The sequence below is a fragment of the Mustela nivalis genome, assembly GCF_964662115.1.
Source record: "Mustela nivalis genome assembly, chromosome: 18".
Taxonomy (NCBI): Eukaryota; Metazoa; Chordata; class Mammalia; order Carnivora; family Mustelidae; genus Mustela; species Mustela nivalis.
In genome coordinates, this window is record NC_139037.1 from 55,053,555 (window position 1) to 55,080,697 (window position 27,143).

Genomic DNA, 27,143 nt, shown 5'->3' on the forward strand with positions numbered 1-27,143 from the left:
TGCTAGATGTAAGAACTTTATTTCTATATGGTGCTTGGGGTGGGGTCTGGTGGGGGGTACATGCGGGTGTTCCCTTGATCCCACCCCTATAGCTGCTGGGAGGGCCTGAGGATGTACAGGAAGTGGGTCTTCCGGGCAGGCAGCCTTGAGTGGGAGGAGCCCTGGGTCCCCTCTTCGAGGCTGTCCTCGTGGGTCCCCTCTCGGAGCCCGTCCCGGATGGCCTGCAAGCGGTGTCGCTTCTCGCTGAGCCAGTGGGTGCCCTCCTGAACATCCTGGTGGGACCTCCGCCTTGGCAGCTTCATGATCCAGAATGCCACTCGGGGATGGGGTTCTGGGTGGAAGCTGTCGACGGCTTTTGGGAGTGGCACCAAGGCCTCCTTCTCCTCTATCTTGGGTACCTGGGGAGGAGGGACAGAGAGGTCTCAAACTCCAAATGACAATCCCAAGATGCTACCTCCTCACTGGCATACTCTGCCCAATTTGCCGCTGACAGGGCAGTTTTGGAGTTTAAAGCTCATTTTGTGGTTTACAAAGCATGGGGCTTACAAGTGTATTAGAATAAAAAATACTGAGATTTATAGAATACTCTGGGATTGAAAGCACATTTCCGAGGTTTCAAAGCATTTTAGGATTAAACATACTCTGAGGTTTAGAAAGCAATTGGAAATGTGCAAATCACTTTGGGATTAAAAGCTCCTGGCTTTCCTAATGCATGACTACAGTTGCAACATGGGATCCTCAGTCAAATCCTGGATCAAAAACCAAATCAGCTCTTAGGGACAGCTTTTGGTCCTTCTTTTGGGACATTTGAGTACGGACTGAATGTCTGTTTGGTCCTTGCTACTCAAAAGTGTTGGCTGTGGGCCAGCAGCATTAGCAACATTTGAGAGCTTGTTAGAATATAAAAATTAGCAAATTATACATCAGAACTACTGAATGAGAGGCAGCATTTTTCTGAGTCCTGTAGAAGATTGTTACGAGCTGAATTTTGTCTCCACGCCCCCACCCTCACTCGTATGGTGAACTCCTAATTCCCAGTACCTTAGAACGTGATCTTACTTGGAAACAGGGTCACTGCAGACTTCGTTAGGACAAGGTCATTAGGATGAGCCAAATCTAATGCAACCAGTATCCTTATGTCAAGGGCAAAATTTGGACATAGAGGTGCACATGTCCAAAATTTGGACATAGAGGAGACAAGGCCATGAAAGATGAAGGCAGGGTTGGGGGTGTGGGGAACGCTTCTGCATTTCAAGGAATGTCAAAGATTTTCTGCAAACCACCAGAGGCTAGGGGAGAGGCGTGGAACGGATTCTTCGTCACAGCCTCAGAAAGAATGAACCCTCGTGACACCTTGACCTTTAATACCTTGAATGCCTCCAGAACTGGGAAGCAGCATTTCTGTTGTTTCAGCCGCCCAATCTATTCTACTGTTCTACTTTGTTCTCTATTAGTTTGCTAGGCAGCCCTAGCAAACTGATAGAGATAATGGTGTGATTTTCAATGTTAAATTTCTCGGGTTTAAAAATGGTACCATGGGGCGCCTGGGTGGCTCAGTGGGTTGAGCCGCTGCCTTTGGCTCAGGTCATGATCTCAGGGTCCTGGGATCGAGTCCCGCATCGGGCTCTCTGCTCAGCAGGGAGCCTGCTTCCCTTCCTCTCTCTCTACCTGCCTCTCCATCTACTTGTGATTTCTCTCTGTCAAATAAATAAATAAAATCTTTAAAAAAAAATGGTACCATGGTGGGGCACCTGGGTGGCTCAGTGGGTTAAAGCCTCTGCCTTTAGCTCAGGTCATGATCCCAGGGTCCTGAGATCCTGCATCGGGCTCTCTCCTCAGCAGGGAGCCTGCTTCCCTTCCTCTCTCTCTGCCTGCCTCTCTGCCTACTTGTGACCTCTGTCTGTCAAATAAATAAATACAATCTTTTAAAAAAAATGGTACCGTGGTCGTGTGGGAGAATGCATTATTCTTTGGAGATACCCACTGAAGGATTTAAGGGTGGAGTGTCATGATGTCCGTAATTTACTGTCACAGAGTTCAAAAGTGAAAAAGTAAAGAAAAAGTAAATGTGGTAAAATGTTCACAAATGGTGTATCTAGGCCGGTCGTTCTCAACGGAAGTCTGGAGATGGTTTTGGTTGTCACAACTGGTGGGGGAGGGGGCGCGACTTCCATCTGGTGGGTAGAGGTAGTGTTGCTTATAAACATCCTGCTGGGCATAGGACAGCCCCTACAACCAAAGAATATCCAGCCCCAAATGCCAATGGTGCCAAGGTTAAGAAATCTTGCTCTATGGAAAAGGGAATACAGGTTTACTGCATTATGTCTTTTTTCAACTCTTCTGTTGATTCAGAAATTTAAAAATATAGACCTGGGGGGCAGTGTAGAAGACCCTTATGGGTTTGCCAAGTGCTTGGGGGTTCTTAAAACATTTTAGGATAAGAAAATAAGCACTTTGTGGCTAGAATCTCCCTTAAGAAGTTTATAAAGGTGAGCAACGCAAAGCATTTGGGGTTCATCAAACACTCTGGAATGAAAGATCACATTTTGAAGTTTATGAGAGAGAGATCTGCCTAGCCCTTTGGGACAGATTAAAAAATACTTGGAGGTTTGCAGAGTACTTTGAGATAAAAACACACTTTGGGGTTTACAAGGGTGAAGATTACCCGGCATGCAGAATTAAAGGCACTTCTTGGTTTACAGAACTCTCTGGGGTTTACGAAGTGAGTGGGAAATATACTGAGGTTGTAAACCTCATTTCTGAGAGCTCGTTGGTCCCTTTGACAGATGATAAAACTGAGGCTCAGGGAGAGAAGGTGCTGAGCAGTTGGAATGGGAGTGTCATCTTCTCCTAGACTGCAGAAAATGTTTGGGCTTGGACGTTTTTGTAAGGGGCATGTCCTAACCTTCCAGTCACCCTCCAAACTCCCCTCTCCTGGCTCGATGGATGCCACCATCTGCTCAGAGATCAGCACCTCTCCTGTCTTGTTGTCTGTCACCTGTGAGAACAGGAGGAGAGAGTGAGAGCAAAACCGCTTCCTGCCTCTGCCCTCCTCCCCACTGATACTGCAGCATGAGGGATTGTGGGGAGACTCCAGGAGGGACTTCCTGGCACAGGCACCTTGTCAATCTGGAGGTGGCTAGAGAGCGTGTTGTTCCCCAGCCGGTGCTCCTGGTTCTCTTCTTGGTGGTAGTTCCTGGGGAGGCCCCGGAAGTCCATGGGGGCAGAGAAGAAGCTGTCCATGCCCCGCAACAAGTCATCCTTGGGCCAGAGGAGGGACCATTGATCTGCTGGGCCTCAAGACTCCCCAGTAAAGCTGCAGCCCTACCAGGATGTCCTTGAGACCTTGCCCCACATACCACCCAGCTCCTTCTCTCTCTGTCCTCTGACCCTTTGCGCCTAACTAGGTCACCTTCTGCCCCATCACCCACCTGTCCTGGGCTCTGTCTCATTACCTTCCTATTTTTGCTCCCTCCTCCCCGCCCTCAGCCCACTGTCTCTGTGGCCCCATCCCCTTCTCCTTCTGAGTCTCTCTCTCCATCAGTCTTTGTCTCTGTCCCATCTCCCTCTCTGTTTGATTTCCTCCCTCTTTTCCTATCCATCGGTCTTCCTGTCACTCTCTATTGATCTCTCTTGGTCCCTTTGACTCCTTCTCTTCCCGCCTGTCCTCTGCCTGGACTCAACCCGTCTTCCATTCGGTCTCTCCGGACCCCTTCCATCCCTCAGTCCCCATCTGCCCCCGTCCCTCTCCTCTTTACCTCTTCTTACCCCCAACCCTTGCCATTGCTCACTTTCAGGAACAGCCGGGTGAAGCCTTGGATTAGGCTCTGAAGGCCTAGAAAACCTGAGGAGCTCTCCTGGGCATCAGCATCGCGGATCGGGGCTGCAGTGGAGGGGGGCACCAGGGCAGAGGGGACCAGCAGCAGCAGGACCAGAGGTTGCCACATTGCGGGGCGGGCCGGGAGGCTGTGGCAGCGGTAGGGGGTCAGAGTCCCCGCCCCTAAATGGTCACGCCCCCACCCAAGACAAGCATTGCTTTCCCATCATCCTTGGCCCCAGCAATTCCTCACACCCCGCCCACAGCCCCTCTTCCGTCCTTCTGTCCCCTACCGCCTCCATCGCGTCAGGCCCCGCCCCTCCACCCAGGCTCTGCTCCTCAGGGTGCTGCCTCACAAACGGATCTCATTCCTCTTCTTCGCCCACATTCATACCCAGATCTCATTCCTCACCTTCTCCCACGCCCCGCCCCTTCTCCTGGGTCCCGCCTTATGTTAGACCACAGTCGGGTCACCGGACTCAGACTCCGGCCGTCCGTCTACGGACTGTTAAATCCAAACAGTTCTGGCCTCGAGCCCAGGCGGGATACCTGGAGCGTTGGGTGAGCTCCGCGAGCCTTAGCCTCGCCCCAATTATCTGACCACGCCCCATCTGCTGACCTCACTCAAGAGCCAGGTCCTCTATTGGGTGGTCACGCCCTATGACCACGCCCCAACCGTTAACCACACCCATCGTCAGACCATGCCCCTGCCGGGTGTCCCGGGCCTGAAGACTTAGTGTGGCCTGTATTCTCGGATCTTGGCCCTTGTGCCCCACTCCAGTTCAGATGGCAATGCCCTTTGATTTAGAGCCGTGCCCCCACACGTGGGCCAGTCCTCTGTGCCCCAGGTCTCGCAGCCAGACCCCTCAGTTCCATTCTTCGACTCCCAGTACCCAAGTCTGAATACTGTGGTTCATCTACCCTCGATTTGTATTTTCCTCTGAATTTTTGGGATTTGAAACGATTTCTGCATTCAACAGAGTGCCATGTCGGGACGCTGAACGGGAGCCCTCTTCCGTTCCACTAAAAAGCCCACCCTCCCTGGAAACTTAAATTTAGCTCTGTGTTCCACCTTCCAAGGAGCCCAGAATCTAGGCTCCCTTCGCCTTAGGGTCCCAGAGTCCGGACCCCAGGCCCCTCTATTTCCCTGAGTTTAAACATCCAACACCTCCTCTTTAAGGGACCCAGGAGTCGGGGCCCTAGCTCCTCTCCGCTCGGGCTTCGACGGTCTCTCCTGGTTTGGGACAGCTGCCACCCCAGTCCACTGACGCGTGTGTTTGTTTGCAAGAATCTGCACTCCCGTGGCTCTCCAATAAACTCCCGGTCCTCTCGCCCGCCTCTCAACTCTGGCAAAGTCACGGGAAGCCCACCCTCACATACCTTAATCCTCAAAACTATATTTGAAGCTGAACAGAAAAGATCTTTTGTGTTCTTATCACTCTCACATCCCCAACATACAAACACACTAGAGAGCAGTCAAAAGTCCAGGCTCCCAGACTCCTGCTCCTTCAGACCCACGTTTCTTGGCCCCTATCAAGCTCCTCCCTGGAATCTGGGAGTCCGGATCCCCCATCCCTCTCCACTCCAGAGACGCAAGCATCCGAATCCCGAAGTTCCTACCAAGCCTAAGCTAGACTCCACCTTTGCCAAGCAAAAATCCTCCTCCAAACTGTCACCCTCGGATCCCCCTTCCCTGTGTCCGGCGCCCGGGCCCGCCCCCCCCTCCGGTCCCTCCCACTTTTCCCAAACAAAGCTCCCGGGCAACTTTCTCCTCGCAGAGCCCCGCCCGCCCGCGGCTCCCCAGCCCCAGGCCGGGAGGTAGGAAGGCGCCGGCGGGAGTCGGGGATCCAGCTTTGGGGTGTGTGAGTTGGGGTGGGAAGCTACGAGTTATGAGTTGAGGTGTTTGCGGGAGGGTCTGCGAATTGCTTGGCGCCCTCTTTTTGCCCGCGGGCCCGAGTTTGCGCGTGGGACCGAGTCTTAGTGAGGTGTTGGAACTTTCGCCGGAGTTGGGGTGTCTCTTGCTGGGTCTGAGTTTGGGATTGTGCGCTCGGGAGTGGGTGAGGGCTGGGGACTTGGGCGGCTGTGTCCGGTGGGTGCGAGTGTATGCGGCGGTGTGGGTATGAAGTGAGAAAGGACCCCGTGCGTGTTTCTGACCGAGTTGGTTTCTGTGTGTCATTTGTGGACGCCTGATCCTCCTAATGGAGAAAGGAGGCCTCCGGGGTGGCATAGGGCCGGGCTACAGTGCTTTCTGGATCTTCAGTCTTGTCTCTTCGGAAGTTTGGGGCCTGGGGCGGGAAATTAGTAGGGATCTTTCTTACCCGGCTCCTCCGTCCCTTTGTCTGGCCACATGGGGGAGAGCTGGGCTGGGATTTGGGCCTACGGGGGTCCTGAACGCCTCAGCGCCACTGGACTCGGCCTGGGGTCTTTGTCTGTCTCGGCCTGGGCTCCAGGGTCCGAGAGAGGAGGGGGATGGGAGCCTGCACTCTGGGGTCCTGGGAAAGCTGTGGAAGACGTGGAGCCGCCTGGGAGGCGGGATCTGACTGTATTGGAAAAAGTTTTCCCCTGTTCCTGGCCTCCGGAAAGTCACTGGGAACTTGAGTTGGATCCGAGCCCATGGCGCAGGGGGAGGGGAGGGAAGGGGCGGGGCCGAGGGCCAGAGGGGAGGTGCCCTTGCCGGCCAGCCCCTCCCCAGATGGGGGTTGTGCGAAACTGGGGGAGGGGACGCCTGGGCCCTTTGTTCTGGCTCTCCTGATGGCAGGGCGCCCTTGCCCCCCAGTTTGTGGTTCTGTGGGTCTTTCCTGGTCTGGGCTTGAGTTTCTGCCCTTAGTCTCTGTCCCTCCTCTCACTGGCTCTCTGTCCCCTTCTCTCTGGCCCTCTGGCCCCCTCTTTCTCTGGGTCTCTCTGCCTCCACTCTCTGGGTGTCTGTCCCCCGATACTGGATCTCTGTCTCCCCATCTCTGGAAGTCTGTCTCGTGATCTCTGGGTCTCTGTCCCTCTCTCTCTGGACGCCCCCTCCCCCTCAGTCTTACTAGGGCTGGGGCCCCTCCTCCTTCTTTTCTCGCAGCTGCTGTTCACATCCTAGCACCTGTTCTTGGGGTGGGACTGAGAAGATCTCATCCACAGCTCCTTTCCCTGCAACTAGGCCCCGACTCCTGTCTTCTTTCAAACCAGTAATCCATACCCGAAGCTTCGGCCCTCATGTGCCATGCGCCCCAGGCATTACTTGGGGGTCTTCCGGACTTCACCACACCCCAGGCTCCCCTGGAAACACAGAGGACACTCTCACCCTCAGCTGTCCCTAACCCTAATCGAGCCCCCTTCTGCAGGACTTAGGAGTCCAGGCCCTCAGCCTCCTGCTTCCCTTAGACCCAGAAATCCAGGCCCCCTCACCCTCTCCTCCCTCAGACCCAGCAATCTGAGCCCTCACTGCCCTGCATCTCTCTGTGGTTTGGGGGGGGCGAGGGCGGGGTGGGGGGAGGCACCTTGCTGAGCTCTGTGTTCCTCCAGGCCCAGATGGGGGAACCCCGGGCTGGGGCCCCCCTGGACGATGGCAGTGGCTGGACAGGAAGTGAGGAAGGAAGTGAGGAGGGCACCGGCGGCAGCGAGGGGGCTGGGGGTGATGGGGGCCCGGATGCAGAAGGAGTGTGGAGTCCGGACATAGAGCAGAGCTTCCAGGAGGCCCTGGCCATCTACCCACCATGTGGCCGTCGGAAAATCATCCTGTCTGATGAAGGCAAGATGTATGGTGAGTCAGCCCCTCTCTTTTTCCCTGGCCCCCGCTGATTAAGACTCAGGTAGCAGCTGGCATCACTGTTGGCACAGATGAGGAAACTGAGGCACAGAAGGGTAAAGTGGTTTGCTTGGGCTGGGATTTGAACCTGGCAGCCCGGCTCCAAAACCTGCGGCAGGAAATCTCCCACAGAGCTGGGATGATCTGTAGGCTGGCTTGCTTGCAGACCTCTGGCAACTGTTACTTCTCCTTCCCTGGTGTGGTGTGTGTTGAGAGGTCCCATGAAAGTCTAACTCTGTCCTGTCTTTGACTCTTCAGGTCGGAATGAGCTGATTGCCCGTTACATCAAGCTGAGAACAGGGAAGACCCGAACTCGCAAACAGGTGTCAGGACTGACTTGTGGGCCTCTCTCTGGGGTGGGCTTGTCTTCTTGGGGTGAGGGTGGGTGGGCATCCTGTGATGGGCAGGTTCAGGTTCAAGGAGGATCTGGTTCATGTTTTTTTGTCTGTCTTGTTGGCACCTCTGTGAGTTTGCTCTGCTGTGCCTGTTTCGGTCTGGATCTCTTAGCAGCTGTGTTAGCAACAGGGACTAAGGTAGAGAGACTGAAAGATCCAAAGAGAGAAGATGAGGAAAGGAAAGGAGGCCTGGATTTGCTGGGTCTGGGGGAGATCAGTTGTGTAAGTGGCTAGAAGAGACTAGCCTCTGTGGACACGTCTGTGTTAGCATGTGCCTGAGATAGCTAACTTGTTCTGTGCGTTCGTTATCGTTCATGTTCTGGGAGCTCTGGGGGCCATCTGGAGGGTGGGAAGGCAGAGGGAATTCAAGGGGCCAGTGGCTCTGTCCTGAGTCTGCTTCTCTGTCACTACCCCCAGGTCTCTAGTCACATCCAGGTTCTGGCTCGAAGGAAATCAAGGGAAATCCAGTCCAAGCTCAAGGTATGGAGTGAGGCAGACACCCAGAGAGAGCGGGCAGAGACCCTGAGAGTGGGGGACAGAGAGAGGGATACAGAGACCCAGAGAGAAGGGGACAGAGATCCAGAGGAGAGGTCAACAGAAATCCAGAGAAAGGGGGACAGAGAGGCCCAGAGTGGGTAGCAGAGAACCAGAGATGGGTACAGAGTCACATGGAGATGTAGAAAGAATGAAGAAGTAGAGATCCCAGGTCGGGGGCCGGTGGTTAGTGGCCCAGCAAGCTGGGTGGATAGAGGTCCTGGGAGAGGAAGAGATTTGTAGAGAGAAGGGGACAGAGATTTAGCTCAGGACAGGCAAGAAGGATAGGGTGTTGGGCCTCTCCTCTGGCTACTGCTGTCTTCCTTCTCCCTCTCCTTTCCTCTCCTCCTCCTGGTGTCCTCCCTTTCCCCTCTTGTACAATGAGGACCTCCTCTTCATCTCTTTCTGGCTCATCTTCCCAATTTTGGTCCCCACGTGGCTTGCCTGTCATTTCTGTGTCCAGAAATCTTCATTTTGTTTGGCAATTTTCACATCCTTTTTCTTCATCTGCTGGATTTCTGGTTTCCTCTTGGCCCGAGACCCTCATTTTCTTCCCCACTAGGGTGTGGGGTCTTCTCTGCCTCTTCCTTCTCTTCTTTTGGATATGGGGACCATGACTTCCTGTCCCTCCCTCTTTTTATTAATACTCAGAAGCCTTCCTCTGCTTTCTCTCCAGATCCAAAAAACCTTCACTTCTGGTCTTTTCTGGACCTCATGGTCCCATCTCTGTCCTGTGTGGGCTAGGAAGTGTCCACTGTGTATCCCTCTAGGTCTGAAGTTCTCACTTCCTGTTGCCTACATATCCAGAAACCTTCACTTCCAGCTCTTTTTTGGACCTAGAAACCCTTATACTGTATACTGTCCTTTATTCTGGGTATAGGAACTCCTTTTCCCCTCTAGGCTTGGGCCCCTCTACTTCCTGTTCCATATTCATCCTTGCTTCTCCTTCCTCCCATTTTTCAGCCCAGGGTGGTGAAACTATAGGGTTTGGGAGGGCAGGAAGGTGAGAATCCAGGCCTCACTTCCTAAGTCGTGTTTTCTTTCCTCCTCTGGCACCCTCCCCCACCCCCACGGGCAGGCCTTGAATGTGGTAAGTCCCCCTGCCCATCCTCCCACCCGCTGCTTTACCCCAGACATGCCTGAGGGGGCCAGGAGGGGCAGGGGGCTACAGAAGAAAGATTTGTGCCCTCCCCCAATCCTTTGCCTTGACTCCCCATCTCTGCATCTCCCCATGCTTGCCCTCCCTGGCGTTGACCCACCCTGCTGTGTCGACTGGGATTCCCCATTAACATGGACCTCAACTTCTCCTCTAGGACCAGGTTTCCAAGGACAAGGCTTTCCAGACCATGGCCACCATGTCCTCAGCCCAGCTCATCTCAGCACCTTCCCTGCAGGCCAAACTGGGCCCTGCTGGTCCTCAGGTGGCTGAGAGATTGTGGGGCTCAGAACTGGAGGGGGGTGGGCTGTGGTTTCAACAAGGCACTGAGTGACCCCCACTCCCCCTTTCTTTGTCTCTTTTCCAGGCTTCAGAGCTTTTCCAGTTTTGGTCAGGGGGCTCTGGCCCTCCCTGGAATGTTCCAGAGTGAGTACTCTCTATTTTGGCTCATCACCCCCATTTCCCCCATTCCCTCTAGAGAGACATTTCTTAACCTGCTTCTGTAGCCAGCTATCTGGATTTGAATCCTGGAGAGGAGGCTGGGGTGAGGGTCTGGAGAGGAGGACGAGGCTTGACTTGGGATACTAGGGGGTGGGGGGGGCAGGGCATAGAGAGTCCAGAGAACGGGTTTCACGGGCTGAGAAGGAGTGGGGAGGCAAGGATAGTGCCCAGGGTCTGGTGGTGACTGGGATTGGTGACAGTCTGTTGATGGGTGACCTGGGGGAGGAGCAGGTTTGGAGAAGAAAGGAGCTTAGTGTGGGACTGGATGAATGTGCGGGGACGGGAGGATGTCCGTGGGGAAAATGGCATTCCAGTGAGATTTGGTGGTCCCAGAGGCTCATGGGAAGGCGTGTTCTCATCCTGTAGGGATGTTCTTAGGCCTGAGGGGAGAGCAGGTGTCTTCTCTCAGATTCAAAAGGAAGGAAATGGGTCCCCGAGGTACATGGGAATGTCCATTTCAGCCCTGAGAGAGCCCTGAGGGTGACAGAATGTGTTTGTTGCCTGGAAGAAGAGAAACAGGCCCCAGAGACTCATGGGAAGGGCAGCTTTCAGTCCAGAGAGGAGCCAGTGGATCCAGGCGGGGCATTGGGGGGGCCATGTGGCCACAAGACCGTGAGGAGTGGTGTTGGGGGTGACAAGTGAAGTGACATGCTGTGGGATCCAGCTTCCAGGGAGGGAAGAAATTTCCCCTATGAGGTGCTGGGACTCAGGAAAGGGTCAGAACAAGTCCCCTAGGCAGAAGGAATTGGAGGCTTGCAAGGAGGGGGCTAAGCTGGAAGGAGGGGTGCGTCAGCGAGCACTGCTCTGGGCACTGGGGTCCCACCTGTAGGGGAGCTGATAGCCAAAAGGGAGAGATGAAGGTTAATTAAATCATCACCCACCTAAACACAAAATGAAAGAGAATGTGATGTGCTCTGAAGAACTGCAACAGGTTCTGGGCTAAGGGAGAGAATCCTGGGGATTTCTGTGCAGAAGTAATGGTGAAGGCAGAGTAGGACTTGGCCAGGTGAAGAATGGGGGTTGGTAATATTTTAGGCAGTCAACACAGCATGTGCCAAGGCCCTGAGGTAGGAAAATTTGGTGAGTTCCAGGAAATGAGAAAATGTATTCAGCCACTGGCCAGTCAGTTGAATGTTTATTGAGAACCTATTAAGTGCCTGGTCCTCTGCTTACACTGGAACACAGGATTAAACAAGTTAGACAGGATCCCTGCCTTCATGGATCTTCCATATTTGGAGCAGGGTCCAGGAAGGGGGTGGGTGCGCAGACTGACAATAAACCTGTAAACAAATAAGCATTCATAAGAAAAGAATCAATGTGGGAAATAAAACAAGGTGTTTGTGCCCTCTTTAGTCAGGGGTCAAGAAGGGCCTGTCTGAGGAGGTGGTGTTTGGCCAGCAGCCTTGATGATATGAGATTAAGTCAGTAGGTAGGGTCCTGGAATTTAGATTTCAGAATGGGGATGCCGAGTACGAGGGCAAGGCCCCTGGGAGTGAGGGGTCTGAAAGTCCCTGGAATTTGTGTCTTTTTCTGATTCTGGTCTTTTGACTCTTTTTTTTTTTTAAATATTTTTAGTTTTTTTTTTTTTTAAAGATTTCATTTTGCTTTATCTTATTTTTATTTATTTGAGAGAGAGAGAGAGACTCTCAGGCAGACACCATGCTGAGCAGGGAGCCCGACATGGGTCTCCATCCTATGACCCATGAAATGATGACTGGAGCCAAAATCAAGAGTCAGACGCTTAACTGATTAAGCCACCCCAGCGTCCCTTAAGATTTTATTTTTTAAGTATTTTTTTTTAAGATTTTATTTATTTATTTGACAGAGAGAGAGCACAAGCAGGGGGAACAGTAGGCAGAGGAAGAACGAGAAGCAGACTCCCCGCTGAGCAAGGAGCCTGATGTGGGGCTTGATCCCAGAACCCTGGAATCATGACCCAAGCCGAAGGCAGGCACTTAACCCACTGAGCCACCCAGATGCCCCAAGATTTTATTTTTAAGTAATCTCTATACCATATGTGGGGTTTGAATCCATAACACTGAGGTCCAGAGTCTCAGGTGCCCCTGGTCTTTTGATTCTTGACCTCTTCCTGACCTCCGACCCCAAGTGTTGTCTCCATGGCCTCCGACCTTTCAGTCTCAATCATCTCCTCAGCTACCCATGGCTAATTGGCCTCTAGAGCCGGGCTGTCAGATACCACGGTCCCTAGCCTCATGCAGTCACTGAATTTTAAGTCGATTAAAATTAACTTAAAAATTCAGTCGCTTGGGCACTCTAGCCACATTCGTGCTCAGTAGTCACGTGTCATGTGTTTGGTGGCAACAGGTGGCTAATGGCTACTGTACTGGACAGTGCAGATACGGAACATGTCTATCACTGAAGGAAGTTGGATTGGACAGAGTCTAGATTGGACATGTAGACTCTGTTACACTGCTTCCCCACCCTGGACATTGGACCGATGTCCCATCTCGTAACCCTTGGTCATTTTCTCCTTACCCTCCTCTTTCTCCACATTGGCTCTCCCTTGTGTTCTTTCCCCACCTCCTGAGATCCTGTTTCTCTTCTCTTTCTGCCATTTTGTGAGAGGCACTGAAATGTTGTCAACAAGACCACAGGTTCTGTAGTAGGGACTGACTTGGATTTGAGCCCAGGCTCCAGCTCTGTGATGGTGTGTGCCTCAGTTTCCTCCTATGCAAAATGGGAAGAGGAATAATTGCACCTAACCTCCTAGGGTGTGAGGATTCCGTGAACTTTTGCACATTACGTGCTAGCAAAGGGTCTGGCATGGTCCCTGGTAAACCTTAGCTGGTACAGTTATCTTTCTACCTTGCTGACCCCCAGCTTCCTTTCTCCCTCAGCGTGAAGCCATTCTCACAGACACCGTTCTCCTTGTCACTGACCCCCCCATCTACTGACCTCCCAGGTAAGAGTCTGCTCTATACCTGCCTTGTCTCCCCTCTCTCCCCAACCCCAACTGCTTTTTCTTCACCTTCCACTGATCAGGGCACGCATTTCTACAGAGGTCCAGATCTGAGGCAAATCTTGCAGGGGGTATGGAAAGATGAGTGATAGAATTTGTAGTGGTTAAGATCATGGCCTCTGAATTCAGACACACTGGATTTGTGTTCTGCCGCGTGCTAGCCTGGAAGACATGGGGAAGGTGTATTTGTCAAGATTCTTTCAGATGCAAGTGCAGAAACTCAAATCAAGCTCAATGACTTAAAAAAAAAAAAAGGAATTTACTGGTTTAGGTAACTGCTATTTCAGGAGTGGCTGGACGGCTTCAGGCATGGCTGGATCCAGGGGCTGATGTGGTCCTAAGAACACACACTGGTGAAAGAGAATTTGAGGGTTCCACAAATTTCATCAAATCGCAGTGCTTTTGGCTACAAGTAACAGAATGCCCAGAGTAATAGTGCCTTAATTAATAAAGGCCTTAATAATTTCATATAACAAAGAGTCTGGACGCGGGGTGCTCTTACGCTGTCTCAGCAGCTCAGCGATATTGGGACTGGCATTTGTATAGGTCCCTTGGTCTCTTTCTTAACGTCCCAAGATGGCTGTTGTGATTCCAGGCATCATGTCTCAAGCAGGACTTGACCAGGGCCAAAAGCTTTCTCCTCCCAAAGTTCTGTCTTTTTCATTCAGGAAGAAACTCCTTCTCAGAAGCCCCTCAGCAGATTTCCCCTAACGTCTCATTGGCCAGGACTGTGTCACATGGCCATCTCTAGTTGCAAGGGAGGCTGGGAAAGTGAGTATTTAGCTTTTTTAGCTTCTAAGCGGAGGCAGGCAAGAGAGAAGAGTGCTCTATGTATTCAATACACATTAAGGATTTTTGTCCTTTTTTTTTCTCTCTTTCTAGGGTACGAGCCCCCCCAAGCCCTGTCACCCCCTGCCCTGCCCCCACCTGCCCCATCACCCCCAGCGTGGCAGGCTCGGGCCCTGGGCACTGCCCGGTTGCAGCTGGTGGAGTTCTCAGCCTTTGTGGAACCTCCTGATGCAGTTGATTCTGTGAGTGCAATTTTAGAATCATCACTGGCCGGGGAGGGCAGGGGCTGGAGGTTGGAATACAGAGGGTGATAGGAAGGGAAAGGGTAAAGCATTGGTTCTCAAACTTTAGCATGTCTCAGAATAGCATGGAGGGCTTGTTGAAACATAGATTGCTGGGCCCTACCTTCAAATTCTGATTCGATAGGTCGGCGTGGGGCTTGAGAATTTGCGTTTCTAACGTGCTCCCGGGCGATGTTGATGCTGCTGGCCTGGGGACCACGCTTTGAGAACTGCTAGCGTGGAGGAACTGGATGGTCGTGGGGTCACGGTTGGGAAGGTCAGAGAAACTTGCCAGGTCATTGCTTGTTCATTCAGTAAACGTTTTTGAGGGCCTGCTGTGTGCCAGGCATTGTGGTGGAGACTGGGAACCTGGAAGAGTAGATCTTGTTTCTAGACTTGAGCGTTTCCTGGGCTAGGATGGAGCTAGATAGCATATTAGTCATGGTGGGTTGACTGTTCGCAGAAATAACCTTAACTTTCAGGAAATGAATGTAACACCAGTTTCTCACTCATGTAACATTTCCGAGTAGGTGTTCAAGTAGGAGCCTTCCACGCAGTGATTCAGAGAATTCGGGCTCCTTCCGTTTTGTGGTTCTGACGTTTTCTAGGGCTTCAGAATCTGCTGCTGGATTCCCTGCATCTGGCCAGCAGATGGTGGAAGGGAGAGACCAAAAAATCCTGCAGACTTTTTATGGGTCTGGGTTGTAAGTGGCAACTATCAGGTTCTGCTCACATCCCATTGGCCAGAATTTAGTCATATGGCCACACCTCACTGCAAAGGAGTCTGGGAAGTGTAGTTTAACTGTGGGAAAAGGAATGGGGATTTTGTGAACACTTAGCAGGCTCTGCCACAGCCACATAAACACCAATTGCTGTGTATGGTGGTCCTAAAAAACCCAAGTTGAAACCCTCTCATTTCACTTGGAGCAAAGGTAAAGTCCTTTCAGTTGCCCACAAGGCTCTGCATGATCTGATTCTTATTCCTGCTCTGTCCTCACCTCCTGCCCTTATATCCTTGCCCACTCTCCTCTGGTCACACTGGCCTCCATGCTTTTTCTCAAACACTCCATGCTTTTTCTCAAACACACATCAAGGCCTTTGCATCTGCTGTTCTTGCCACCTTGAATATGTGTTCACAGATACCGCCACTGTCTCTCTCCATTCATTCAGGCCTCTGCTTATCTTCTCAGATTGGCTTTCCCAGACCGTTTTATGGAAAATACCCACTGCCATCATGCTCTACTTCTTTACTATTCTTTTTTTTTTTTTTAAAGATTTTATTTATTTATTTGACAGAGAGAGATCAGAAGTAGGCAGAGAGAGAGAGAGGAGGAAGCAGGCTCCCTGCTGAGCAGAGAGTCCAATGTGGGGCTTGATGCCAGGACCCTGGGATCATGATCTGAGCTGAAGGCAGAGGCTTTAACCCACTGAGCCACCCAGGCGCCCCTGCTTTACTATTCTTTATTGGGAATTTTTTTTCATAGCGTTCATCACTCTGAAATTTATATTATCCGTGGGTTGATTTTTATTAAAATTACCTATCTTTGCTAGTAGACTCCAGGAGAACCCCATCCCCATGATGTTAGGGACTTTGTCTTCTAGCCCTACGGCCCAAAATAGTGTTTGCACACAGTAGGTCTCCCAATAGATGTCCATTGAACAATGAGTATGTGCTGGGATAGAGGAAGCTCAAGTTTTTGTGGGTGTAGAGAGGAGACTTTTTTTTGTTTTTAAATTTCTGTTTATTTATTTTCAGAGCATAAGCAGGAGTGTGGGCAAAGGGAGAAACAGGCAAGGAGTCCATTGTGGGACTCATCCCAGGACCTTGGGATCATGACCTGAGCCCAAAGCAGACGCTTAACCTTAAACTGAGCCACCCAAGCATTCCCCAGAGGAGTCATTCTGCCTGGGAAGTTAGTGAAGGCTTCCCTGAAATGACAACATTTGAGTTGGGCTTTGAGGGTTATGTAGGAGTTTGCCATGTGCTGAACTTTATATTGCAGGTACAGAGATGAAAGCAGCATGAAGTATTCAGGGAAACACATAGTCCAATAACGTATGGGAGCTGGTGCAGCTGCAGATAGGTGGGCAGGTGCCAGTTCTGGAGGAGCTGGCATTGCCAAGTTGAGGGATCTAGGCTTTGTCCTGAGGGTGATGGGGAACTATAGAAATGAGAAGTCTCATCTGATTGTGATCAAGTGAGGCTTCCAGGAAGAGGCAGATTTGCATAGACTTGGGCCTTGGAGGATCGAGGGAAGATTTATTTGTAATGCAAAAGAAGATGGGGAAAGTATGAGGATTTTAGAATCTGGACAGAAAGTGATAAGAATGGGGACAGGTCGGGGGTCTTATGGGCTAAGTGGATTCCATCCATCTATCTACCCATCCATTGACTGAACATTTGGGACCACCTATTCAGTGTAGGGCCAGGTTGAAGGAGTGTGGGGTTTGTCCTAGGTGCTCTGGGGAGCCACAGGGAGATTGTGAGCAGGGGAGGTCCACGGTCAGCTGTGGGGATCTGTGAGGGATGACCGGAAGAGTGGAGATTGGAGCCTGGGAGGCCAGGGTGGAGGCTGGGGAGAGAGTGGAGAGGATGGGGCTGTGGGGATGGAAAGCAGGGGACAGGACTTGGGGACTAAGGTGCCGTGGGACAGAAGGGAAGGGTGACAGTGCTTGGGAGTCAGGCCCAGTGTCTGGGTGGACAGTGTGAATCTGCTCGTGGGAGCTGGGGGCAGTGAGCACCCAGGGTGCAGCCCATCTCCCACTCCTCACCCACGGCCCACCCTTCTCAGTACCAGAGGCACCTGTTCGTGCACATCAGCCAGCACTGCCCCAGCCCTGGAGCACCCCCTCTCGAGAGTGTGGACGTCCGGCAGATCTATGACAAATTCCCTGAGAAAAAGGGTGGCCTGCGGGAGTTGTATGATCGTGGGCCTCCTCATGCCTTCTTCCTGGTCAAGTTCTGGGTGAGTTCTGCTGCCGAAACAAAGTGCCTGCAAGTCACGTGGTCTCCCATGGAAGGGGATGCTCAGAGCGTAAGCCCCCTTTGGAACAGGGAACAACAAGCAGTTTTACCCCCAGGATGGGATGGATAGGACTTGGGCCTCCAGGCCCCTTTGCTAGGGAGTAGCCACTTGCCTTAACGACCAGGGTCATGAAGGGGTGGGGAGGGGAAGGTTACTAGTGAGTAACCTGCCTCCTTAATAACCAGGGCCTTGGAAGGGGCTGAACTCCCGAGTTGGGGGCTTCAGGAGAAGAAAATTGAATTCTTGGTCTCCTCTGTTGGGAGGACTATTACTGGAGAGAGAGGGTCAGGACCATTTCAGGGAGCCAGGCTTCTCTAGTACCAATTGAAGGGTGGGTGTTTTCCAGAAACAGGCCCATGGATACACCGGGCTTTGAATGCAGAGGAGGGGTAGGCAGCTGCAGGGCTGTGGGGGAACCAGGCTATGGTGCAGAATTCCCACTTGAGAAGAGTCCCCATCATTTATAAGGAATCTACCTGTGCCTCCCCACCCCCCAGGCGGACCTGAACTGGGGCCCGAGTGGTGAGGAGGTAGGGACCGGCGGCAGCAGTGGAGGCTTCTATGGAGTGAGCAGCCAGTACGAGAGCCTGGAGCACATGACCCTCACCTGTTCCTCCAAGGTCTGCTCCTTTGGCAAGCAAGTGGTGGAGAAGGTGGAGGTGAGGCTGGAGGGGTGGAGCTCTGGGCAGGTGAGCGCCCAGACACATGCCACTTTTGGGGTACAGACTGAAGGGATCAGAGCCACAATAGCTCCTGCACTTGGGGTGGGGTGTTGTCCTATCATCTTTGGGGTTTTCATTCATGCATGGGCTTAGAGCTGATATTGTGTCCCCAAGTCACATGTGGGGGTTATTTTCAGGGTTCAGAGATGATGTGTGGTACGGAGATTTATAGTCACTAAGATTCAAAAGGGTCTTATGGGTATAGAGGAATCTGTAGGGCAAGGAGGTTCGGGGGTCGCACTGAGGGATCGCTGAGGGCCTGAGGGGTCTTGAACTCAGAGGTCAAGTAGAGTTTGGAGACCTAGTGGAGGGGAGGGTCTTTGGAGGGTGTGAGGGTATCTTAGGGCCTGGGGGTCAGAGCAGTCCAGAGGTCTCAGAAGGGTCAGAGCACAGTTTTGAGAGGCTGGAGGGGTCCCTCGTTTGCAGGCTCAGGGATCCCAAGTCGAGGACCCATGGGTCCAGGTCCCATCTCTGCCACACCACAGTTGGAGTGATGGTGGGGATGACGGTAGTGGGGAGTGGGCGTGGCATTGGAGAGGCACAGAGTGCCTGGGGCAAGCCCTGTGTCTCTGGGTCACTGCCCTGCCCACTCTGCGCCCCCCACCCTGGTTCAGACGGAGCGTGCCCAGCTGGAGGACGGGAGGTTTGTGTACCGCCTGCTGCGTTCACCCATGTGTGAGTACCTGGTGAATTTCTTGCACAAGCTGCGACAGCTGCCTGAGCGCTATATGATGAACAGCGTCCTGGAGAACTTCACCATCCTCCAGGTGAGGCACTGGGGCTGGGCCGAGCAGGACAAGCAATGGGGTGGGGAGTGCCTACAATGGCCCCTTGGCCCGGGGACCCTTGAATGGGGGCGGGGGCGTGACACAGGGGGAGCCTACAGTTGAGCCTTTGCTTAGGGGACCCCTTTACCCAGGAAACTGATGTGGTGGGGAGTCCACAGCACTCTCATTTAGGGGGATTCCCCCTCACTGGGGAAACGGACTTAGAGGGCATCCCACGGTGGATTCTTGGTTTAAGGGACAAGCCCCCGTTTCACAGGGAACCTAACCTTAGCCCAGGGGACATGATATGGTGGGATCCCCCTGAACTCTGGTTAACTTTGGAGATTTTGAGAGAGTTGAAGGGAGAAGGGAGAGAGAATATGAAGTAGACTCCACCCTGAGCACAGAGCCCAATGTGGGGCTCGATCTCAGAACCATGAGATCATTACCAGAGCCGAAACCAGGAGTTGGACCCTTAGCTGAGTCGCCCATGCACCCCTACTTTGGTTAACTTTGCTATGCCATCCAATGGGAGGCCCCTCACTGCCGACGCTCAAATGGGGAACTGGACATGTCAGGCATCCCCTTGACCTAGGGAATGTGATATGGTGGGGACCTCTTTCCTAGGTATCCTGTGGTACCCCGGGAAGGGCACAGTAGTCTCTGCTCTCCCTTTTGTGCACAAACCCTTTCTCTTGGCCTCCTTGGCAGGTGGTGACAAACAGAGACACCCAGGAGCTGCTGCTCTGCACCGCCTATGTCTTTGAGGTGTCCACCAGTGAGCGGGGGGCCCAGCATCACATTTACCGCCTGGTCAGAGACTAAAAGGGGACCCCAAAAATGACTCACCCCCCAGATTACCCTCCTCCCAGGAAAGACCTCCAGCTTACTTCATGCTCGTTTGGGGAGGGGGCTGTTCTGTGTTAGAGAGGACCTTACAAGCTGGGGGTGAGTTGAAAAGATGGATCCTGATATTGGGACCTCACGGTGGTGTCTGAAACGGACAGATGGCTCCAGATCATCAGGGACTGGGGACAGAAGTGAGACAGCCCCGAAGTACAGCACTGGTTTCTCAGTCTCTAACAGGCGCCCTCCCGCAGCTTGGTTCTGAATGTTTTTGGATGGTCTTAGAAAGTATGTTGGTTTGTCCCTCTGTTTTTTCAGCAACCCCGTCCCCTTTCCCAATCTGCCTCTCTTTACCAAACCCAACCCTGTGACCTTGAGATCAAATATTGAAGGTTAACCCTTTGTGCAGGAGCAGAGCCAGGTGGGCCCTGAAAATATTTTTTTTTAATATAACAAGAGATATTTATAAGTGGGTATTAGGGTTGTGACTTTTTCTCAGCTGGACAAACAGTGGGGTGAGGCTTTTAAATCTCATCCTCTCTTCTCAACAAGATGTAGGCTATATACTGTGTTGCCTCCCCTCGCCCGCAAAGTGTGTTGGTTTGTGTTTTGACAGAGGATAAAACTATTTTACCAAAACGCAGGGGATTTATTTGGGGTTTGGGTGAAAATAATCCTGTGGGAGGTGGTAAGCCAAAAGATGAGGCAAGGAAATGAGGTATCTTTGGGGACAGGAAGCTGGTGGCCGGAAGCCCCAGGTCCCGCGGGAGAGGTGACAGCAGCTGGGCAGGCAGACATCAGAGTCCCCCAGGGAAATGAGGAGGTGGAGGATTCAGCGGTTGGGGCGAACTGAGGATTGAACAAATATTTACAGACCACAGGGAAGCCCCTAGGGCACTTGAAGGGGACGGGGCGGGGCTTTGGGAAGAGACTGGGGCCTAGCGGTACCGAGCGAGCCGGTCGTAGACTTGGTCCAGGTTTCTGCACAGGAATATCGAGAGCGTCATGAAGCTGAGCTATAGAGAAAGGAGACCTGGTCAGAGAGGTCCGCAGGGTCCGGCGAGGGGTACTGGGGTAGGGATGGTGGGTGTTCCGAGGGAGAAAAAGGGGTAGTGCCAGGGGAAGAAAATTAAGTGTGGAGATTCGGGAGGGGCGGAGAAAGGTGAAGTTAGAGGGGGAGCTCAGCCAGGTTGAGAAAGGTGGGTCAGGGATGGGAATTTGGGGGCTTGGGGTAGACTACCAAAGATGCGGGGGGGGGGAGGATGGAAAGAAAGGGAACAGGGTGGGGTAGGGAGTATTCAGCTGCGTCTAGCGCAGGTTCAAAGTTTGGGAAGGAGTGAGATCCGGAGCTAGCCCAGGGTACTTTATTCTGGAGGCTCATCTGTCTTTCTCACTGCTTCGGCTGCTAATTCCACCTCGACCTCCACCTCCTCGCCCGCGCTCCCGGTCTCAGGTTGTTCCTCGTCTTGATCCCAAAGCGGCCAGGGCCCCAGGGCCACGGGCAGCTTGCCCTGTGGGGACTTGTCCCCCCAGTTGGGACAGGCATCCGCCATGCCCCAGCCACCCCACAGACCGCCGCTACGCCCGCTGCTGCTCAGTACACCACAGCGCCCGCCGCCGCCATCAGCACTAGGTCCAGGCCCGGGGCTCGAACCACTGGCGCCCAGCACCTGCCGCTGGCGTTCCCGGCGGAGCGCCCTGCGCAAGAGTAGCAGGCTCAGCCCCGCCACACTCACCTGCAGGGAAAGGGGAGGGATATTGCGGCTACGAGCAGGGGGCAGGATCGCTAAGGAGGGCCAATGAGAGCTTCGCAAGGGCGGGAGGGAACGCCTACTTCCTGCGTGCAGCCAATCGGGGCTTGCAAGGGGTAGGTCTCCCGCGTGCAGGCGGAGAAGCAGGAGAATATGAATGGGCTGAAGCTCTAGGCTTGCCCCTTTCCCAGGTGTTTGGGGTAGGGCCATCTAGGGATTGTAGGGCCAATTGCGAGTGGGGGCTGGACCAAATTACCTCAAGCAGGCCGACACCTAGACAAATGCCCACTATGGAGATGAGGTTGTTGTGCAACCATTTTTGGAGGCTCCGCGCGCAGCCCTGGGAATGTGGGATAAAGTTAAAAGTAGGGTCTTTCTGGGATTCGCCCTCAAGCCCGTGCCCACTGTTCTCCTTAGCCTAGCCTTCACCCCTCTTTCAAGCGACGCCTCTCATCCTAGTTAGTAGGGTTCTCTAGTCTCCAACTCGCCTGGTCCCACCCTCCTCGCCTTTTCTTTTAGGCCCCGCCCCTACAACCCGGGTCCCTCCTAGGGCCCCCCCACCCCTCCTGATGTGCCCCTTTCTCATAGCCCCACCCTTCAGACCCTTCCCTAGTCCAGCGGCTCCGTCTCCCGGGGGAAGCAAGCCCAGACCGCAGCCCTACCCCCGCAGAGGGCGCTCCCCTTTTTAGCGGGCTCCAAGCCCTCCCCACCTCGCTGTAGATACTGCTGTTTGCAGGAACCACGCAAAGGTCAGTACTGTGCCGGGGCCGCGCCAGGGGTCCGGGCCGGCTGAACTGGGGGAAGGAGAGCTTATCGAAGACTGCGGAGTCATTGGTCGCGGATGAATTATAGCAGGAGCAGGGCACGCGATGCACCTCCGACTCGTTGCTGATGAGGCTGGGGATACTGAACCAGTCCCGAGGAGAGTTCCAGCCGCAGCAGCGCAGCTGCGAAGAGGGACGGGAGTCAAAGGGACAGGGACTGGAGGGATTCAAGATGATTTGGGGTTTCAGGGGACTGGATGATGTGTATGAGGTCGTGTTGGGGAGCAGAGGGCTAGATAGTGGGCACGGCGGGGGGATGGCGGGCTAGGCTTGGGGGCATTAGGGGAACATGGGGTTGGGAGAGACGAATCACGGGCCACCTGGGGCTGTGGGAGGAGCTGCAGAAGACTGGTGGGCAGTGCAATTCAGCCTAGGTAGGGGACAGATGGATGGGAAGGCAGGGCCACGTGAATAACCAGGGAATGGAGTCTCACGTGGGCCGGGTCCCCTGGGGCCAGAGTCACTAAAGATCAGGGAGTTGGGTCACGCTAGGGCCTTGGGACTGAGGGCGAAGTCTTGTCGGGGCAGAAAACGGAGCCTCTCCAGGGTCTGGGAGCTGGAGGGAAATGGCCACACGAGTCTGTTCGGCTATCTTCTGGGGGCGGGGTGACATTGGGGGTGCGGTAGGGTTACCAGAAGGTAATCCTACCCCACCCCCGCTTCGTTGGGGCAGGGGCCAGAGCTACGTCAGAATCCCAGAGCTAGAAGGAGGGATAAGCATCTGGGCAAGCGGGGACCTCACGCACCTGGAACTGCACGTAGTCCCAACTCTCCTCCGCCGCCGACTCCTCCGGACGCGAGCGGTAGTTCTGGATGGTCTCCAGCACGATTTCCTTCACCCTCCGCTCCAGCTACGAGGCGGAGAGTGAGGCTGGGTTTCCACCCGGGTTTGCCCCTACCCAGTCCAGCTACTTCCGGGCTTTCTCAGTCCCAAGGGGTCCCCGAGCGGTTTGAAGGCGCTCTCGATTTCTCACTGAATGGCTAGCTAGGTCTCTGTTCCTCAAAATCTGCCCGTTTCTACCTTCCTTCTGTTCCCCCGCTATCTCCCACGGTCTCTCATTAGGTCTCTGTCTCTCTGGGAGGCACCCGTTTCTCCCCCTATTTTTTTTTTTTTTTTCTGTTTGTTTCCCCTTGGATCTCTGTCTGTCTTGCTATGTCTGTTTTCCTCCATCCGCGTCGTGATCTTGCTTTGAATCTCCTTGTCTCTATCTTCCGGTGCGTCTTCTCTGTGTCCCTGTCTCTCTCTGTCTTCCTCTGCCTGTCACTGTTATTTCCCTTTGTCCTTGTCAGTTGTGTCTGCTTTTGTTTCTCTCTTTTTCCACCACCCCCATACATTTGGGGGGAGTGTGGGAGGGGAAGCCAAGCTCACCCGCATCCGCTGAGTGGAGATGAGGATTCCCAGGGTGATCTGCGTGGCAAACAGGAGCAGAAGTATCCCAAAATACTGGTGGGCAGAGTGGAGAGGTCAGACTGAGCGTCCCCCCACCAGGATACAGAGGCTGCCAGGGCTCTGTTTGAGGGGGGATGTGGACAGGGGACTCACCAGGCCCAGGAGGCAGCGGAGCTCCTTCAGGGACCCCACACAGCCCAGGAGAGCAAGGCCCATGGTGAGAATTCCTGAGATGGCCAGGGCCTTGGACCAGATCTGCAGGGGCACGAAGGACAAGCCTGGGGGAGGTGAGAGGCGGTGACATGGTGCTCAGGCGCATAGCTCCAGGAAGCCCCATTTCCCACCCACACAGCCATTCAACTGGGGAGCAGTATCCTGGGGAACTCTCTGGGTGTCTGTCCCTGCCACATGTTGAGTCTCTATTCCTCTCCTTCTGGGATTCTTTGTCTTCTTCTCTCTGGGACTCTGTCCCTTCTGAGTCTCTGCGCCCCCCACCCCCCGCTCTTTGTTTCTGCTCTGGATCTCTGTCCCCTTTCTCTCTGGAGGCCGTTTCTTCCTCTTGCTCTCAGTCTCTTTCCTCCACCTGCGCCTCTTCACCCCCAACAGTTTCAGTCCCATCACTTGATCTGTGACATTGGATCACTAAAACCTCCCTGAGGGCCGGGAAAAGATCTCTATTCCTTAGGGTTATTTTAAGGGACACATGGGAGGCATGCGTTCAACACTGTCCTCAATACAGGGCAAACACTTATTAAATCTGAACCATTAGGATCGTGACTATTATTCTATTACGACTCTCCTATTATTATTAGTGTTCTCTCTGCTTTTCTACTTCTTTGCTATGTAACATCCAGTAAATGACATCCCCTCTCTGAACTTCAAGAGAGGGGAAGGTCTGTGGGAGGGTCTCATAATCATCTGCATGAGCTCTACCGCCTAGGAAGTGCCTGAGAAATGGCCATTACCATTTTTTATTATCATTCATATGCACAATTCATTTGCCAGAGGAAGACTGCAGGGGCTAAGAGCAGTGGCAGGCTGTGAAACAGAACCTGGGACAAGGGAGACCCCCTAGGACGTCACCTGGGGGCAGACCAGGTCATGCTTGCTCCAGGAGGCCCTCCCCGATGGCCCTGGCCCCCTCACCTACAAAGGACACGAAGCTGGTCTTGTCAATGAGTATCCAGATGCCAAAGCAGAAAATAAGGCTGCCTAGGACCTGGCAAGAGGAGATGGGAATATGGCGGTGGGCAAAGGTGAAGGGGACTGGGGAAGGTATATCAGGTCAGGGGGCTGGGGCAGGGGCTGGGGCTGGGTTGGGCAGCCATGTGGCAACTCACGAAGAAGAAGAGGTTGAAAACGAAGAGGAGGTATTTGATGAGGCTGAGGCAGCTGTCCTGGGCCGACATCTTCACCTAAGAGGGGTCAGCAGCCCGTGGGAGGGACAGAAGAGATGAGGTGTTGGGCCTGGAGGAGACGAGCAGAAAGACAGAAGCTGTGAGAGACAGAGAGGGAGAAAGGAAGAACACAGAGAAAGAGGAAGTCTCTCCGCGGCAACCCCCCCCCCCCCCCCCCCCGCCAGCAGTGGAGCCCCACCCCCTCCCTCTACAGGCGAGGTGGCTTTCTGGTCTGTTTCTGCGCCCCCCCTGCCTCCCTCACCTGCCCCACTGGGACACACACCTGTGCTGGAGGGGCCTTGGAATTTTTGGGCACCAAGGACACGCTGGGTACTCCCTCCCAGGTCTCCATGGTTCAGGCTGGGGGACCCCTGAGCTCCTTGCATCCACCTACTCTGGGCACCAGGACCCCAGGCCAGCCCTGGACAGCAGCCGACCTCACAGACACTCTGACCTCACTGCCTGCTAAGCTCTGCCGTCTCTGCATCTCTCTCTGCCCCCCCCCCCCCACCCCACCCCTTCCCAGCCCTCAGCCTCTCGTCCTCCCTTTTCTGGGTCTCTGTTCCCTTCTGTCTGGGTCTCTGTCCCTCCCTGCCCTCCCTTCCCCGCAAACCGCACCCCCCCTTCCCCCGCATCTATCTCCTCCCTCTCTCTGACCCCTTCTCTCTGCAGGCCAGTCCTTTCTCTGCTTATGTGCCCCCACCTTGTCATGGGCCCCCTCTCAGAGTCTGCATCCTGTTCTTGGCAACAAGTGTAGAGCGCAGTGCTCCCGCATGCTAGGGCAGGGCTTGGGCACCTGGGGGAAGTGAAAGTGCTGCAGTGCCCCCAGTGGGAAGGTCCCTGGGAGTAAGGGGGGAGTGGTGGCTGGGCAGTGCTTAAACACCCGGAGAGGAAGCTGAGCCTCTAGCAGTACTTCCTGCATCTGCACTGGGGCCCCAAGAGGGGGAGGCTGGGGAGGAGTTAGGATTGAACCCGGGACCTTGACAGTTAGATCTATGTCTGCCCCTGCTTGCTTGTCTCCAGACCTGAGCCGCACACCCCGAAGCCTCTGAAAGTGCCCCCTGTTGCCCCATGGCCCCTACTCTTGTCAAGCCAGATTTCCATGTTTGGGGATGTTCCTGTCATCCTGACATCCACCCAGGCCTTGGAAAACCAGTGCCTCTTAGAGACTCAGCACCCTCTCTTGCTGAGAGATCTCATCTACTTTTTTTTTTTTTAAGATTTTATTAAAAAAAAAAAAAGATTTTATTTATTTATTTGACAGAGATCACAAGTAGTCAGAGAGGCATGCAGAGAGAGAGAAAGGGAAGCAGGCTCCCTGCTCCATCCCAGGACCCTGAGATCATGACTTGAGCCACCCAGGCACTCCTCCACTTTTTTTTTAAGACTTCAAATGCAGAGGTGCCTGGGTGACTCAGTTGTTAAGTGTCTGCCTTTGGCTTGCTTGGGTCGTGATCTGGGGGTTCCGGGATCAAGTCTGGAATTGGGCTCCCTGCTCAGTGGGAAGCCTGCTTTTCCCTCTCCTACTCCTCTTGCCTGGGTTCCCTCTCTGGCTGTCTCTCTCTCTGTCAAATAAATAAAATCTTTTAAAAAAAGCTCCAGGGGCGCCTGGGTGGCTCAGTGGGCTCTCTGCTCTCTGCTCAGCGGGGAGCCTGTTTCCCTTTCCCTCTCTCTGCCTCTCTCTTTGCCTGCCTGTGATCTCTGTCTGTCAAGTAAATAAATAAAATCTTTAAAAAAAAAAAGCTCCAAATGCAATTTATTTTCTTATTAATGTCATAAAAATCAATTCATATTAATAGTTTTCTGATGTTTGGCACTGGACGTTCTATTTTTCCATTACTGAGGAATAATTGATGATTTTTTTTTTAAAGATTTTATTTATTTATTTGACAGAGAGAGATCACAAGTAGGCAGAGAGGCAGACAGAGAGAGAGAGGAGGAAGCAGGCTCCCTGCTGAGCAGAGAGCCCCATGCGGGACTCGATCCCAGAACCCTGAGATCATGACCTGAGCCGAAGGCAGCGGCTTAACCCACTGAGCCACCCAGGCGCCCCTTGATGATTTTAATTGTACATATTTCAAGTGTACAACATGATGATTTTTTTCTTTTAAGATTTTATTTACTTATTTGACAGAGAGAGATCACAAGTAGGCAGAGAAGCAGGCAGAGGGAGAGGG

The 27,143-nt window shown here is 53.4% G+C and overlaps 3 protein-coding genes across 14 annotated transcripts; 1 reads left to right on the top strand and 2 right to left on the bottom strand.

The window, feature by feature from the left end:
* Positions 1 to 6,267, bottom strand: DKKL1 (dickkopf like acrosomal protein 1). Of its 2 annotated transcripts, none has more exons than XM_082710452.1 (5): positions 6,136 to 6,267; positions 3,792 to 3,966; positions 3,121 to 3,261; positions 2,906 to 2,998; positions 1 to 398 (listed from the first exon to the last, which is right to left on the bottom strand). In XM_082710452.1, exons 2-5 carry the CDS (start codon positions 3,945 to 3,947, stop codon positions 87 to 89), a joined length of 702 nt encoding a protein of 233 aa, XP_082566578.1. In that variant the 5' UTR covers positions 3,948 to 3,966; positions 6,136 to 6,267; the 3' UTR covers positions 1 to 86. The 2 variants fall into 2 exon arrangements, with proteins under 2 accessions (XP_082566578.1, XP_082566577.1); XM_082710451.1 differs by lacking the exon at positions 6,136 to 6,267 and adding an exon at positions 4,230 to 4,435.
* On the top strand, positions 5,557 to 20,243 carry TEAD2 (TEA domain transcription factor 2). 4 transcript variants are annotated; one of them, XM_082710389.1, is made up of 13 exons: positions 5,557 to 5,635; positions 7,325 to 7,562; positions 7,866 to 7,930; positions 8,420 to 8,482; positions 9,615 to 9,626; positions 9,850 to 9,957; positions 10,060 to 10,118; positions 13,052 to 13,116; positions 14,056 to 14,204; positions 17,036 to 17,209; positions 17,767 to 17,928; positions 18,606 to 18,758; positions 19,470 to 20,243. In XM_082710389.1, exons 2-13 carry the CDS (start codon positions 7,331 to 7,333, stop codon positions 19,581 to 19,583), a joined length of 1,356 nt encoding a protein of 451 aa, XP_082566515.1. In that variant the 5' UTR covers positions 5,557 to 5,635; positions 7,325 to 7,330; the 3' UTR covers positions 19,584 to 20,243. The 4 variants fall into 4 exon arrangements, with proteins under 4 accessions (XP_082566515.1, XP_082566518.1, XP_082566517.1 ...); XM_082710392.1 differs by having other exon boundaries at positions 17,767 to 17,889; XM_082710390.1 differs by having other exon boundaries at positions 5,588 to 5,675.
* On the bottom strand, positions 20,233 to 25,866 carry CD37 (CD37 molecule). Of its 8 annotated transcripts, none has more exons than XM_082710435.1 (10): positions 25,670 to 25,782; positions 25,250 to 25,387; positions 24,910 to 24,984; positions 24,716 to 24,788; positions 23,723 to 23,847; positions 23,549 to 23,623; positions 22,926 to 23,030; positions 22,066 to 22,302; positions 21,612 to 21,695; positions 20,233 to 20,620 (listed from the first exon to the last, which is right to left on the bottom strand). In XM_082710435.1, exons 2-10 carry the CDS (start codon positions 25,316 to 25,318, stop codon positions 20,543 to 20,545), a joined length of 921 nt encoding a protein of 306 aa, XP_082566561.1. In that variant the 5' UTR covers positions 25,319 to 25,387; positions 25,670 to 25,782; the 3' UTR covers positions 20,233 to 20,542. The 8 variants fall into 8 exon arrangements, with proteins under 8 accessions (XP_082566561.1, XP_082566564.1, XP_082566565.1 ...); XM_082710438.1 differs by having other exon boundaries at positions 24,910 to 25,064; positions 25,670 to 25,779; XM_082710439.1 differs by lacking the exon at positions 25,250 to 25,387 and having other exon boundaries at positions 25,670 to 25,866.
* Between the last annotated feature and the right edge of the window lie 1,277 nt (positions 25,867 to 27,143).